Below are 15,869 nucleotides of genomic sequence, written 5' to 3'. Positions count from 1 at the left end.
GAATGATTGTGCACCGACTGCTTGTCAAAATACAATGTTTCCCTCCTATGGGTCTCCCAGCATGAATGCACATCGAGAGGAATATTACTCTAACACACAACAACAAGCAGACTAGGTTACTAGGTAAACTATTCTACTATGGGGTTGTCTGATTTAGTTTTCATAACATGGCAAAAATAGTGGAACTGGAAAGTTACATTCGGAGTGATAAAGTAAAGGCTTTGAATTTCAGCCAGCAGCTACAGTAGACTATTTAATTCCCTTCATCTAAACATCAGTGTCAGCAATAATCTTGCATGTCAGTTCAGTGCATACTGCGTAAAGGAAAATGCAATATCCGAGAATCAATTTTTTTGTATTAGGCTGTCATCTCCAAATCAGAGATTTCAAGTAATTGCATTATGAACCTAACATTTGCGCATAGCCTACTGCTGCGTTTACAATGCGTATAAATAAAGGTTTAACATGTTTTAGGCTAAATGTTCTGATCTGTTGCATCAGTCTTATTGCTTTAAAAAAATATATATGTATGTACTGGTTGTTTGAATTTAGGATCTATCATTCCACAACTGTCCCGGAGTTTGTTTGGAATAGGCACACAAGGACATAGGTCAATTTTTCTACTCTGGGGGATAGTAGATTGACATAGACTAGTGATTTTGCAGTTCATTACTCATCTTGCTGGCTGAGGAAAAGTAAATGTCTTCAAAGTCCACATCGGAATTCGGTAAAGAAGGCCACACCATTGCATCCTTGAGTTGCATGTTCTGTTAAGATGAATTCCCATAATCTAAATGTGGTTTATGTCATTCTGAGCACCATGGGAGGACGCCCTAATCAGGTTACGCAGCCAATGCTGACATCTCAAATGTCCGGTAAATTAAAATGCCCCGACACATTCTCCCAATGGAGATTGCACACCCCCCTCAGAAAGAGAGACACAGTTGCATGTGAGCACTCATATTTTTCATATATATATATATATATTTACAAAAGGATAGATTTGGAGTTAGATAAACTTGGATTTTTCAACAGGTACATAACCCCCACAGCATGGCCTTCGCTCCAGATCAAAACTCCAAACCTACAACCTAATTTTGACCAAAATTAACCAGCGAGATTACTGCTTCCAATGTTATTTTTCCAAGCTATACAGAGGGTGCTCTGGCAAACAAACAGCAGATCTATCCAACCTGGAACTGAGTGAGTAGTGCTTGGTCTGATGCTATTTTGAAAGCCAAGAAGAAAAAGAAAAAATAAAGTAAATTACAATGATATATTTTATTTTAAATGGAGACTGAATGCTGAGTTAAGGCTCCCAAGCTTGCAAGGACAGACCAGATGCAAATTCAATGAACACTAAGGTGTGAAGTAAAAAGGTGTTGAGGCCTTTGGGCCCAACAAGTGGCAGGAGTCTTTGAAGCATCCTTTGAAGCCCCCACCAGCAGTTCAAAGACCATCCACTGGCATTTTCTACAATAAATCTGCCTCCAGAAATAAAAGCTTCACCCAAGTGGGTGTGACACCTATTACTGTTGCACTGCTGCTTGGATTCCACCTGGCGATCTGTTCACCGTCTGCCCTGGTTGTCTCCCCGTCTGGTACAGGTACCCCCACCACACTCCCCTGTCTCTCCCGAGCTTTTGGTCACCTGAAGCACTCACACACTGTTGGGGCAAGTAACTCTGAACTTACAATGGCCAAGTCATTATACATGTAATTTTTTTCTTGTACGTTTTGCTATTTGCCTCATGACTCCTGCATACCTTGTTGACTACAAACTTTCTTTACCCAACCGTGGGACTGAGTATGTTTTTTCCCCACACTTGGGACTGTCTAATTCAATCAATACATTTTCAATTCAGGCTGTAACAACAAAACGTGGAAAAAGTCAATACTTCCTTAAGGCATTGTGACCTACTAATACCCTACTGTATATCTCTTTGCTAAATAAAAACATACAAACCACTCCATGCTTACCATTTTATTATAAGGGGCTGCTGAATATTGTAAAAATAAATAAAGTTTAACAAAACAAATCACATTATGTACCAAACAAACTCATAAAATATAATTTAACAAATACAACATCCAACATGCCTCTCAATTGGTTACACATACTTTTGGCCTCCCATCCTATTCTAACCACCTCTCACCAGCTTTGTATTCATGTTACCTGATGAAATTGCTGTACAATATGATCTTGTTGCCATCTGATGCACATTGATGTCATAAATCAGCACTGCAGAGCTCTCCCTGTCCTCTGCCGTGCCTTGATTGTATTACTGTTGATGATATCTGGAAATGTGCATGAATACCCTTGCCCATCTGTTGCTAGCCCCCATTCTAATTTGTGCTCTGCTTCACTGATTTCTGCTCTCGTAAAAGCCTAGGTTTTCTGCACATTAACACTAGAAGCTTATTACCCTAAAATTGATTATTTGAAAGTGTGGGTTCACAGCAACAATCCAGATGTGTTGGTCATTACTGAGACGTGGTAAAGGAAGAGTTTTGAATACCGATGTTAACCTATCTGGTTATAACCTTTTCGGCAAGACAGATCTTCCAAAGGTGGGGGAATGGCAATCTTTACCAATGATCACCTTCAGTGCTTGGTCTTTCCCCAAACAATTTGATTTCAAATAACTCTTTGTTGACCTGTTGCGGGGTGCTATCGTCCTCCATCAGCACCGGCCTATACCCTACCTGCCCTAAGCTCTCTCCTGGCCCCTTACACTAAGTCTGAATTTGTCCTGCTTGGTGACCTAAACTGGGACATGCTTAAACCACCTGAGCACATGGCTAGCTCTTCAGTCACCACTTCATTAAGTCAAGATTCCTATTAGACTCTGCCATGCCTCCTTGCCCGTCCAACATTTCCTCATCTCCCACCCCTTCTAATGCGACTATCCCCAATGCTCCTCCCTCTTTTTCCCCTGCCCCGCTACAAAGTTTCTCCCTGCAGGCAGTCACTGAGTCCGAGGTGCTGCCTTCCAAGCAATGGGTACCGCCCCAGAAAAGGCTTGGCGATGATCGGGAAGCAACCTTAAAGAAGAAAGGGTCTAAACCATCTGACACAGATGTTTTTTTGGGGTCAAGTTTAGCAGCCACACTCCTTTAGCAGCCACACTTCATATTTTATTTAAAGGGAGAGATCAAGCTAATCCTAACTGTTATAGGCCTGGTTTTATTTTGCCCTGTTTATCAAAAGTGTTGGAAAAACTTGTCAATAATCAACTGACTGGCTTTCTTGATGTCTATAGTATTCTCTCGGGTATGCAATCTGGTCTCCGCTCAGGTTATAGATGTGTCACTGCAACCTTATAGGTCCTCAATGATGTCATCATTGCCCTTGATTCTAAGCAATATTGTGCTGCTATCTTTATTGTCTTGGCCAAAGCTTTTGATACGGTAGACCATTCCATTCTTGTGTGCCGGCTAAGGAGTATTGGTGTCTTTGAGGGGTCTTTGGCCTGGATGGCTAACTAAGTCAAAGAGTGCAGTGTATAAAGTCAGAAAATCTGCTGTCTCAGCCACTGCCTGTCACCAAGGGAGTACCACAAGGCTCGATCCTAGGCCCCACGCTCTTCTCAATTTACATCAACAACATAGCTCAGGCAGTAGGAAGCTCTCTCTTCAATTTATATGCTGGTGGTACAGCCTTATACTCAACTGGCCCCTCTCCGGGTTTTGTGTTAAATGCTCGACAACACAGCTTTCTTAGTGTCCAACAAACTTTTTCTATCCTAAATCTTGTTCTGAACACCTCCAAAACAAAGGTCATGTGGTTTGGTAAGAAGAATGCCCCCCGCCCACAGGTGTTATTACTACCTCTGAGGGTTTAGAGCTTGAGGTAGTCACCTCATACAAGTACTTGGGCGTATGGCTAGACGGTGCACTGTCATTCTCTTGAACAAAGTTCAATCTAGACTTGGTTTCCTCTATCGTAATCTCTCCTCTTTCACCCCAGCTGCCAAACTAACCCTGATTCAGATTACCATCCTACCCATGCTAGATTATGGCGACATCATTTATAGATTGGCAGGTAAGAGTGCTCTCGAGCGGCTAGATGTTCTTTACCATTCAGCCATCAGATTTGCCACCAATGCTCCTTATAGGACACATCACTACACTCTATACTCCTCTGTAAACTGGTCATCTCTGTATACCCGTCGCAAGACCCACTGGTTGATGCTTATTTATAAAACCCTCGTAGGCCTCACTCCCCCCTATCTGAGATATCTACTGCAGCCCTCATCCTCCACATACAACTGTTCTGCCAGTCACATTCTGCTAAAGGTCCCAAAAGCACACACATCTGCAGGGTCGCTCCTCTTTTCAGTTCGCTGCAGCTAGCGACTGGAATGAGCTGCAACAAACACTCAAACTGGACAGTTATCTCAATCTCTTCATTCAAAGACTCAATCATGGACACTCTTACTGACAGTTGTGGCTGTTTTGTGTGATGTATTGTTGTCTCTACCTTCTTTCCCTTTGTGCTGTTGTCTGTGCCCAATAATGTTTGTACCATGTTTTGTGCTGCTACCATGTTGTTATGTTGCTACCATGCTGTGTTGTCGTCTTAAGTCTCTCTTTATGTAGTGTTATCTCTCTTGTTGTGATGTGTTTTGTCATATCTATATATGTATGTATATTGTATGTATTTTAAATGTTTAATCCCAGGCCCCCGTCCCCGTAAATAAGAATGTGTTCTTAACTGACTTGCTGGTTAAATAAAGGTTCAATTATTATTATTATAAAACTTTTTTTTTTAACAGAAACCCTGACACAAACACCTCAAGAAGACTATATTAGCCTACTGAGCTGAAACCACCTGAAGCCTATGCATTCATTATATCTGGGAGCAAAAGGCTGAAGCCAGTCTTCAGGTCTCAGGCAATGTTACTCATCCCTCTAGCATAGTTAACCAGTGAGACGGCTGGAAGATTCCCGGAATGAGGAGAGAATAAGCAGGAAATCCGGGAATCCTCTAACCAGGATTTCTGAAACTCTGCAGACGATGTGAGAAAGACCCTTTAAACAGGTCCACATTCAAAGCCACGGATCCAAACGGATTACCAGGACGTGTACTGTACTCAAAGTATACGTGGACCAACCGGCAAGTGTCTTCACTGACATTTTCAAACTCTCCCTGACAGAGTCTGTAAAACCTACATGTTTCTAACAGACCAGCATAGTCCCTGTGCCCAAGGAAGTGAAGGTAACCTGCCTAAATGATTACCTCCCCATGGCACTCATGGGGGTAGCATGAAGTGCTTTGAAAGGCTGGCCATGACTCACATCAACAGCATCCTCCCGGAAACCCTAGACCCACTCCAATTCACATACCGCCTCAACAGATACACAGATGACGCAATCTCAATCGCACTCCACACTGCCCTTTCCCACCTGTACAAAAGGAACACCTATGTGAGAATGCTTTTCAATGACTACAGCTCAGCGTTCAACACCATAGTGCCCTCAAATCTTATCACTAAGCAAAGGACCCTGGGAATAAACCCCTCCCTCTAACTGGATCCTGGACTTCCGCCCCCAGGTGGTAAGGGTAGGTAACAACATGTCTGCCACGCTGATCCTCAACACTGGGGCCCCCCCGGGGTGTGTACTTAGTCCCGTCCTGTACTCTCTGTTCTCCGACGACTGTGTGACCAAGCACGACTCCATCACCATCATTGAGTTTGCTAACTACACAACAGTGGTAGGCCTGGCCACTGACAACGATGAGAGCCTATATGGAGGTCAGTGAACTGGCAGTGTGGCGCCAGGATGACAACCTCTTCCTCAATGTGAGCAAGACAAAGGAGCTGATCGTGGACTACAGGAAAAGGAGGGCCGAACAGGCCCCCATTAACATCAACAGGGCTGTAGTGATGCGGGTAGAGAGTTTAAAAGTTCCTTGGTGTCCACATCACCAACAAACTAGCATGGTCCAAACACATCAAGACAGCCGTGAAGAGGGCACGACAACGCCTTTTCCCCCTCAGGATGCTGAAAAGATTTGGCATGGGTCCCCAGATCCTCAAAAAGTTATACAGCTGCACCATCAAGAGCATCGGTTGCATCACCGCCTGGTATGGGAACTGCTCGCCATCTGACCGTAAGGCGCTACAGAGGGTAGTGCGTATGGCCCAGTAGATCACTGGGGCCAAGCTTCCTGCCATCCAGGACCTATATAATATGTCAGAGGAAAGCCCATAAAATTGTCATGGACTCCAGTCACCCAAGTCATGGACTGTTATCTCTGCAAACGCACGGCAAGCGCAAAGTCTAGGACCAAAAGGCTCCTTAACAGCTTCTACCCCTAAGCCATAAGACTGACAAACAATTAATCAAATGGCCACTGGACTATTTACATTGATGCCCCTTCATTTGTTTTGTACACTGCTGCTACTCGCTGTTTATTATCTATGCATAGCCACTTCACAGCTACCTACATGTATAAATGACCTCAACTAACCTGTACCCCTGCACACTGACTCGTTACTGGTACCCCGTATATAGCCTCGTTATTGTTATTTTATTGTGTTACTTTTTAGATTTTTTAGATTTATTTGGTAAATATTGTTCTTGTAAAAAAAACATTGTAAAAACTGTACTTGAACTGCACTGTTGGTTAAGGTCTTGTAAGTAAGCACTTGTTGTATTCGGCGCATGTGACAAAGTTTGATTTGATTTGATCACACGCCCACAGAAACTCACTGGTCTTCATTGCGGAACACGCCCCAGATAACACCGACTCCGATGCAGAAGGCTGACAGCAGCAGCATGCGGACCTGAGGCCTCTTGTGGCAGTAGGGAAGGTTGTTCTCTGGAATCCTATATACACACACAACAAACCAGGAATAAATTAGAAGTTGGAAAAAGTAAAAACCAACAATAGTTAGAGAAGAGTAAACTATTTGCATTGATTCAGTTTGTGTTTTTGATTGGTTGATTGAATAGGCCTACTCTTCTTGTGATTTGTGTTGTTAGGTTGATTGGGTACCCCTTAATCTGTGATTATGAACAGATCTTTGTTAGGTTTATTTGATAAGTCTCTCACCTGCACTTGCCAAAGGGGAGTCTCCTCACAAAGGGCCAGAGACAGTTGTAGAGGCCAACAGACGAGGCCAGACAGAATATCCCAATAATGATATACACTAAACCGACAGAGAGTGCGAGGATTAGCATACACACTATATACACACACATACAGAGAGAAATGAACAGGAGGCTGTGGCTAAAGCAACAAACAAAAAAAGGTATGTAGAACTCAGATCGATTGTCTGTGGGGTGAAGTTAACCTCCCCTTTCATGTAAAAAAAAAGGCATGACCATCATGCTTTTAGGGAAAGAGGATTAAATCTTGTACATGTATTAAACTGAGTTTGACCAATGCCAGTCATTTTCTCTGTGACAGAAAACTTTAACCCCTGCAGGAAGGGCAGTGTATTTCAACTAGCTTATTATATTGTAATGACCTATTTTTTAACTGACAACTGCAAAAACAGGTAGAGAGAAAGAGAGACATGGAGAAAGGCTGAGGGAGGCGGACAGACAGACAAAGAGAGAGAGAGACAGAACGCTACAGGTAGAGATAACGACAGCTACAGGTGTATATCTCGGTGTGTACCCAGGTGGTCGTAAAAGAAGTAGAGCAGCACGAGCATCGAGCAGCACATGACCACAAACACAGAGATCATGATGGGCGTCACATCCACCGTCTCCTCATCCTGCTTCTCCGCGCTGTCGTCACGCTTGTGCTTTATGTAGCGCCTGCAAAGGGACACAACAGGGACACGTGAGGGAGGGAGGAATGCCCCTGGGATGCCGAACTGACCTATGATCAGTAGAGGCAATTTCCGTCTAGCTCTCTCTCTCCACTCTGCTTTTAGCCACCCCAGAAAAGGCCACTCAGCCTTGCAGTGTAGCTGGCTCTTTCTCTCTGGTCAACATCACTACTGAGTCACTCTAAATGACAACACCAGTCACATAGCCATGCCCTCCACTCCACATAGAATGTCTCTATAGACAACACAAGGATTCACTCAGCCTTGCCCTATGACACTGCCTCCACACACAGTAGAATGAGTCTTCAGACTGCAATTCAATGGAATAACATCAGACAAGATTAAACTGTGTTGGGAGGGTTTTCCCTAGAGATGATAACTAGGGATGTGCATCTGACTCTATACATGGGCTCTAATACGATACAGGAACGATCCATTTTAATTTGAAACAATTCGGTTTGATTAGAGAACGAATCGATGCGATTCGGTAAGATACACTAATGCATAAACACATACATTTTCCATTCTAAATTAAAATGGCACCGAAGCAGAAGGCAGACGTTTTACATGCCCCCAACTGATTGTGTTTTTTGTTAGTTTATCTGCATTGTTTGTAACTTCTTTACTATTTTTGTACATAATGTTGCCAATACTGTCTCTTATGACCGAAAATAACTTCTAGACTTTAGGACTGCGATTACTCACCACGGACTAGCAGAATCATTTTTCTTCTTTCACTACTCTGACGAGCCCGAGGCGGGGTATATACGGCTCCCTCAGGAACAGGCCCCTACCCCCGTGATCTGTGTGAAGTGGCGGAGGAAGAGAGGCCGGAGGGCGGGCTGCCTTCTGAGGAGTAGGCAGCGATCGTATAAACCCCCACTCCCCTCAATTCTGCTCGCAAACATGCAATCTTTGGACAATAAAATGGACGAGTTATTGGGAAGATTAAACTACCAAAGGGACATTGAAAACTAACATCCTATGCATCACAGAGTCGTGGCTGAATGATGACAATATCAACATACAGCTGGCTGGTTATACGATGTACCGGCAGGATATAACTGCAGCTTCTGTTAACCTCTATGCGCACCGAACCGTTAGCGGGGTTAAATTCGACAACATACGGTGATTGCTACATAAATAGTCATATTAAACATTCACGCAAATACAAGTGTCTCACATGTTTCAAAAGCCTAGAGTCTTGCTAATCCAACTGCGTTGTCAGATTTAAAAAAGGATTTACTGCGAAAGAATACGATGCGATTATCTGAGGACAGAGTCCCATAAAAAAAACTATTTCAACCAGCACAGGCGTTACAAAATCACAAATTGCAATTAAATAAATAGTTTACCTTTGACAATCTTCCTCTGTTTGCAATCCCAATGCTCATTGTTACACAATGAATGATCTTTTGTTTGATAAAATCAATTTTTACAGCCTAACACAAAACATTTTGTGAACCGCTTGTGTCATGAATTCCGTCTCATTCAATTTTCGACGACACATTCGATGTAAATACACACACTAAACGTGACTTTTCCAGTCATGTTTGGTTTCATTGCAATCAACTGGTTGTAACACAACCAAATGTGATGGGTCATTTCGCGGGACGTATTGACTGAAAGAAACCGATTTGAAGACAACAAGTAATGACATCATTGTGCGCCAATGATATGACCGCTGTTTCGTTGATTGACTGTATTTTAACCCAATGACCACTGATCGTCTTGAAATCTAGCTTGGTCGATAGCCATGAGCTGAGGTAAACGGCAATATGTAATGTTTATGTGTTGGAAGACCAACCCATGTCGTGAACTCCGGCGTAAAGAGGGTCATTCACCATTGAAGATTCATACTGGAAGGAGCAGCGCATGTTACGCACAGCACTTTTTTGGTAAAGCGCATCTTCAGCTGTTTATATATCAATCAGTATGGCGACTAAGTCAGCGAAAGCAAAATCTAAGTCTAGATATGCAGATGTACACACAATTTTGGAAGAAATTGACCGGGAAAGTGAGACAGAGATTGTTGGAGGATGATTCATTTAGCTAGCATAGTTTTGATTCCCAAAAGGAGGAATATTTTTTGAGGAAGCACCAGTGACTAGATCAATAAAAAAGTGGTCAGATGAAGCAGATGGTAAGCTAAAGGACTGCTAGCACAGACTGGAATGTGTCATTGACCACATCAGTCATTGGCTTCATCAATAAGTACACAATTGACGTCGTCCCCACAGTTACCGTACGTACATACTAGAGGTCAACCGATTAATCGGAATGGCCGATTAATTAGGGCCGATTTCAAGTATTCATAACAATCGGAAATCTGTATTTTTGGGCGGCAATTTCCAATTTTTTCAATTTTTTCAATTGTTTTTTTTATACCTTTTATTTAACTAGGCAACTCAGTTAAGAACACATTCTTATTTTCAATGACTGCCTAGGAACTGTGGGTTAACTGCCTTGTTCAGGGGCAGAATGACAGATTTTCACCTTGTCAGTTCAGGGGATCCAATCTTGCAACCGCACAGTTAACTAGTCCAACGCTCTACTAACCATTGCACTCCACGAGTAGCCTGCCTGTTACGTGAATGCAGTAGAAGCCAAGGTAAATTGCTAGCTAGCATTAAACTTATCTTATAAAAAACAAGCAATCATAATCACTAGTTATAACTACTGATCCAGTGTAAGCAGGCAATATTAACCAGGTGAAATTGTGTAATTTCTCTTGCGTTCATTGCACGCAGAGTCAGGGTATATGCAACAGTTTGGGCTACCTGGCTCATTGCGAACTAATTTGCCAGATTTTACGTAATTATGACATACATTGAAGGTTGTGCAATGTAACAAGAATATTTAGACTTAGGGATGCCACCCGTTAGATAAAATACCAAACGGTTCCGTATTTCACTGAAATAATAAACATTTTGTTTTCGAAATTTGATCATATTAATGGCCAAAGGCTCGTATTTCTGTGTGTTATGTTATAATTAAGTCTGATTTGGTAGAGCAGTCTGACTGAGCAGCAGGCCCGTAATCATTCATTCAAACAGCACTTTTGTGTGTTTTGCCAGCAGCTCTTCGCAAGCACAGCGCTGTTTATGACTTCAAGCCTATCAGCCTAATGGCTGGTGTAACCAATGTGAAATGGCTAGCTAGTTAGCTGGGTGTGCGCTAATACTGTTTCAAACGTCATCCGCTTTTAGATTTGGAGTAGTTATTCCCCTTGCGCTTTTGTGGAGCGATGGGTAACGATGCTTCGAGTGTGGCTGTTGTCGATGTGTTCCTGATTCGAGCCCAGGTAGGGGCGAGGGGGGGGACGGCAGCTATACTGTTACACTGGCAATACTATAGTGCCTATAAGAACATCCAATAGTCAAAGGTATATGGAATACAAATGGTATAGAGAGAAATAGTCCTATAAATACTATATTAACTACAACCTAAAACCTCTTAGCTTGGAATATTGAAGTCTCATGTTAAAAGGAACCACCAACTTTCATATGTTCTCATGTTCTGAGCAAGGAACTTAAACGTTAGCTTTTTTACATGGCACACATTACTTTCTTGTCCAACACTTTGTTTTTGCATTATTTAAACCATGTTTCATTATTTATTTGAGGCTAAATTGATTTTATTGATGTTTTATAAGTTAAAATAAGTGTTAATTCAGTATTGTTGCAATTGTCATTATTACAAATGTAAAAAATATATTTAAAAAATTGGCAGATTAATCGGTATCAGCTTTTTGGTCCTCCAATAATCGGTATCGGCGTTGAAAAATCATAATAGGTCGACCTCTAGTACATACCCCATCCAGAAACCATACATTACAGGCAGCATCCGCACTGAGCTAAAGTCTAGAGCTGCCGCTTTTCAAGGAGCGGGACTCTAACCCGGAAGCTTATAAGAAATCCCGCTATGCCCTCCTACAAACCATCAAACAGACAAAGCGTCAATACAGGACTAAGATCGAGTCGTACTACACCGGCTCCGACGCTTGTCGGATGTGTCAGGGCCTGCAAACCATTACGGACTACAAAGGGAAGCACAGCCGAGAGCTGCCCAGTGACATGAGCCTACCGGACGAGATAAACTACTTATCCACTTACGTCGAGGAAAATATCACTGAAACATGCATGAGCGCACCAGCTGTACCGGAAGACTATGATTACGCTCTCCGCAGCCGATATGAGTAAGACCTTTAGACAGGTCAACAATCACAAGGCCACAGGGCCAGATGGGTTACCAGGACGTGGACTGTGAGCATGCGCTGACCAACTAGAAAGTGTCTTCACTGATATTTTCAACCTCTCCCTGTCCGAGTCTGTAATACCAACATGTTTTAAGCTGACCACTATAGTGCCTGTGCCCAAGAACACGAAGGTAACCTGCTAAAATGACTACTGACCCGTAGCACTCACGTCTGTAGCCATGAAGTGCTTTGAAAGGCTGGTCATAGTTCACATCAACACCATCATCCCAGAAACACTAGACCCACTCCAATTTGCATACCGCCCCAACAAATCCACAGATGCTGCAGTCTCTATTGCCCTCCACACTGCCCTTTCCCACCTGGACAGAAGGAACACCTATGTGAGAATGCTGTTCATTGACTACAGCTCAGCGTTCAATACCAGTGCCCTCAAAGCTCATCAATAAGCTAAGGACCCTGGGACTAAACACTTCCCTCTTCAACTGGATCATGGACTTCCTGACGGGCCACCCCCAGGTGGTAAGGGTAGGTAACAACACATCCGCCACACTGATCCTCAACACAGTGGCCCCTCAGGGGTGTGTGCTCAGCCCCCTCCTGTACTCCCTGTTCACTCATGACTGCACGGCCAGGCAAGACTCCAACACCATCATTAAATTTGCCGATGACACAACAGTGGTAGGCCTGATCACCGACAAACGAGACAGCCTATAGGGACGAGGTCAGAGACCTGGCCACGTGAGATGAGATGATTGTGGACTACAGGGAAAAGAGGACCGAGCAAGCCTCCATTCTCATTGACGGGACTGCAGTGGAGCAGGTTGAGAGCTTCAAGTTCCTTGGCGTCCACATCACCAACAAATTAACATGGTCCAAGCACACCATGACTGTAGTGAAGCGGGCACGACAAAACCTATTCCCCCTCGGGAGACTGAAAAGATTTGGCATGGCTCCTCAGATCCTCAAAAGGTTCTACAGCTGCGCCATCGAGGGAATCCTGACTGGTTGCATCACTGCCTGGTAGTATGGCAGCTGTTCGGCCTCCGACCACAAGGTACTAGAGAGGGTAGTGTGAAGGGCTCAGTACATCACTGGGGCAAAGCTTCCTGCATTCCAGGACCTCTATACCAGGTGGTGTCAGAGGAAGGCCCTGAAAATTGTCAAAGACTCCAGCCACCCTAGTCATAGATTGTTTTTTCAGATTAAGTGTTTGAGCTAGTAATGTAACAATAATTAACGTTTACAAATTATCCAATGAATATGTAGTACAACTTTGGATTCCAACCCATCTCAAAATCGAATGGTTTTGACTTTTCGCTTCGGCCATGCAAGTGTGCCTCACAAACATGATTGCCGTCCTCATTATGAAATTATCAACTTAACGCTGTTTATCTACAAATGACCAAATCCACTGATTGTTTAATGGATAACTACCAAAACCATTGCTGATGGTGAACCTGAACAATCAAAATAAAATATATTGTAAACCCCGTTCAGCAGGTATAGCCAGATGAGTCGTCTTCAGAAGCTTACTTTTTATACCAGTAAAACACAATTTTTACACCATGCATAGATCACAATAACCTAGCAAATCACATATGTTGTTACTCAACTAATAAAGCCTAATATCACGCAAGCCATTTTAGCATTTGAATGCTGAAAGTGCAGCACAGATGTGCAAGATCAGGAACAGGCCGACTACCTCGGTCTGCGAAGCTGGGCACAGTGGGCAGTTTGACAAGGCTACTGATATTGCCTGGGGTTATCCGGCATGCAACATGACTTGTAGATGAATGACTGTCAACCCAGTTACATGCAGTTCGACACTGAAAGAGAGGACGCATCAGTTGTCCCAAAAGATTAGCGGGGCCTCCCGAGTGGTGCAGTGGTCTAAGGCCAGAGATTCTGGGTTCTAGTCTAGGCTCTGTCGCAGCCAGCCACGACCGAGAGTCATGGGGCGGCGCACAATTGGCCCAGCGTCGTCCGGGTTAGGGGAGGGTTTGGCCGGCATGGATGTCCTTAACCCATCGCGCACTAGCGACTCCTGCGGCGGACCGGGCGCAAGTGCACGCTGACACGGTCGCCTGGTGTACAGAGTTTCCTCCGACACATTGATGCAACTGCCTTCCGGGTTAAGTGGGTAGTGTTTCTGAGGATACACGGCTCTCGACCTTCGCCTCTCCCGAGTCCATACGGGAGTTGCAGCGATGAGACAAGACTAACTACCAATTGGATACCATGAAATTGGGGAGAAAAAGGGGTAAAAAAATATTACATTTTACGAACTAATAAAACATTTGCTAAACATTTTAGCAAATCGGGAATTTGTAGCCTTTAAATGTATTTTCTGACAGGTGCGTGGTGCAGGTGCACTTGTAACTTAAACATTTGAATCAGGGACTGATGTGTATCGGTGAATCATTACATCTTAAATGATAACCCTTGATAATTAGACCGTGGTCTAAATGAAGCCCCCACCACACTTCCCTTGTCTCAGAGCACGCTGCTTTCCACAACTGTCTGTTTGAGTGGCGTAGGGCGGTCTAGCGGTCTCCGCTGCTGCCTCCAGATCACATATACTGCTGCAGCATTGATTCAAATCTGGCCCAATGCAATTTCAGCGCACACTTTCCTCTATTTTCCTCTCTACCTCTTTCCTATTGTTAATTTGTTTAAATAAATGTAATTCATTCATACAAACACACACACACACATATACAGTGCCTTGCGAAAGTATTCGGCCCCCTTGAACTTTGCGACCTTTTGCCACATTTCAGGCTTCAAACATAAAGATATAAAACTGTATTTTTTTGTGAAGAATCAACAACAAGTGGGACACAATCATGAAGTGGAACGACATTTATTGGATATTTCAAACTTTTTTTTTAAATCAAAAACTGAAAAATTGGGCGTGCAAAATTATTTGCAGCCCCTTCATGATTGTGTCCCACTTGTTGTTGATTCTTCACAAAAAAATACAGTTTTATTTCTTTATGTTTGAAGCCTGAAATGTGGCAAAAGGTCGCAAAGTTCAAGGGGGCCGAATACTTTCGCAAGGCACTGTATATATATATATATATCTCTGAGCTTGAACTATTATTAATCATTAGTTATAAAAGAGACATGAGGGGTGCCATAATGAAGCTTGGGAGAGGCGGAGTGCAGGGAAAATGGTCACATGTGGCACTACTGATAAGGGGAGGAACTGTTTAAGGCCCATTTCACTCAGCTCCCTGACAGGCAATAATGATGCAATGTGTAGTGATAAGGAGGAGACTCTACCAAAAGTGGGGAATGTATACTACCACGGGTGAAACCACGTCTTTGTCTAGTGCAGCTGTATGGAACCTCTGAGCAGAAAAACTTGGTTTAAAGCTTTCATAGTGTCAGTTGAGTTTGTACTCTGAAAATTAGTAACTATTTATCTATATATCATATATCACCATATACAGTTGAAGTCGGAAGTTTACATACACCTTAGCCAAATATATTTAAATTCAGTTTCACAATTTCTGACATTTAATCCTAGTAAAAAAGGTTTAGGTCTTAGGTCTTAGGTCAGATAGCATCACCACTTTATTTTAAGAATTTGAAATGTCAGAATAATAGTAGAGAGAATGATTTATTTCAGCTTTTATTTCTTTCATCACATTCCCAATGGGTCAAAAGTTTACATGCACTCAATTAGTAATTGGTAGCATTGCCTTTAAATAGTTTAACGTGGGTCAAACATTTTGGGTAGCCTTCCATAAGCTTCCCACGATAATTTGGGTGAATTTTGGCCCATTCCTCCTGACAGAGCTGGTGTAACTGAGTTAGGTTTGTAGGCCACCTTGCTCGCACACGATTTTTCAGTTCTG

The 15,869-nt window shown here is 43.1% G+C and overlaps 1 protein-coding gene across 2 annotated transcripts in view; it reads right to left on the bottom strand.

The window, feature by feature from the left end:
• The window catches only part of LOC109872165 (signal peptide peptidase-like 2B), a 43,741-nt gene that overhangs the window by 15,400 nt on the left and 12,472 nt on the right, over window positions 1–15,869 (bottom strand). For both annotated transcript variants that reach the window (XR_004205722.1, XM_031806479.1), the window contains exons 4-6: window positions 7,634–7,776; window positions 7,064–7,160; window positions 6,721–6,837 (exon numbers count right to left, since the gene is read on the bottom strand). Coding sequence is in view for 1 of the 2 variants with exons in the window: in XM_031806479.1 (XP_031662339.1) it covers window positions 6,721–6,837; window positions 7,064–7,160; window positions 7,634–7,776 (357 nt within the window). In the remaining variant the exon portion in view is untranslated. The remainder of the gene's footprint in view (window positions 1–6,720; window positions 6,838–7,063; window positions 7,161–7,633; window positions 7,777–15,869) is intronic.

This window comes from Oncorhynchus kisutch, linkage group LG27 (assembly GCF_002021735.2).
Source record: "Oncorhynchus kisutch isolate 150728-3 linkage group LG27, Okis_V2, whole genome shotgun sequence".
In the NCBI taxonomy this organism is placed as follows: Eukaryota; Metazoa; Chordata; class Actinopteri; order Salmoniformes; family Salmonidae; genus Oncorhynchus; species Oncorhynchus kisutch.
This window is presented reverse-complemented; position numbering and strand designations above follow the sequence as displayed.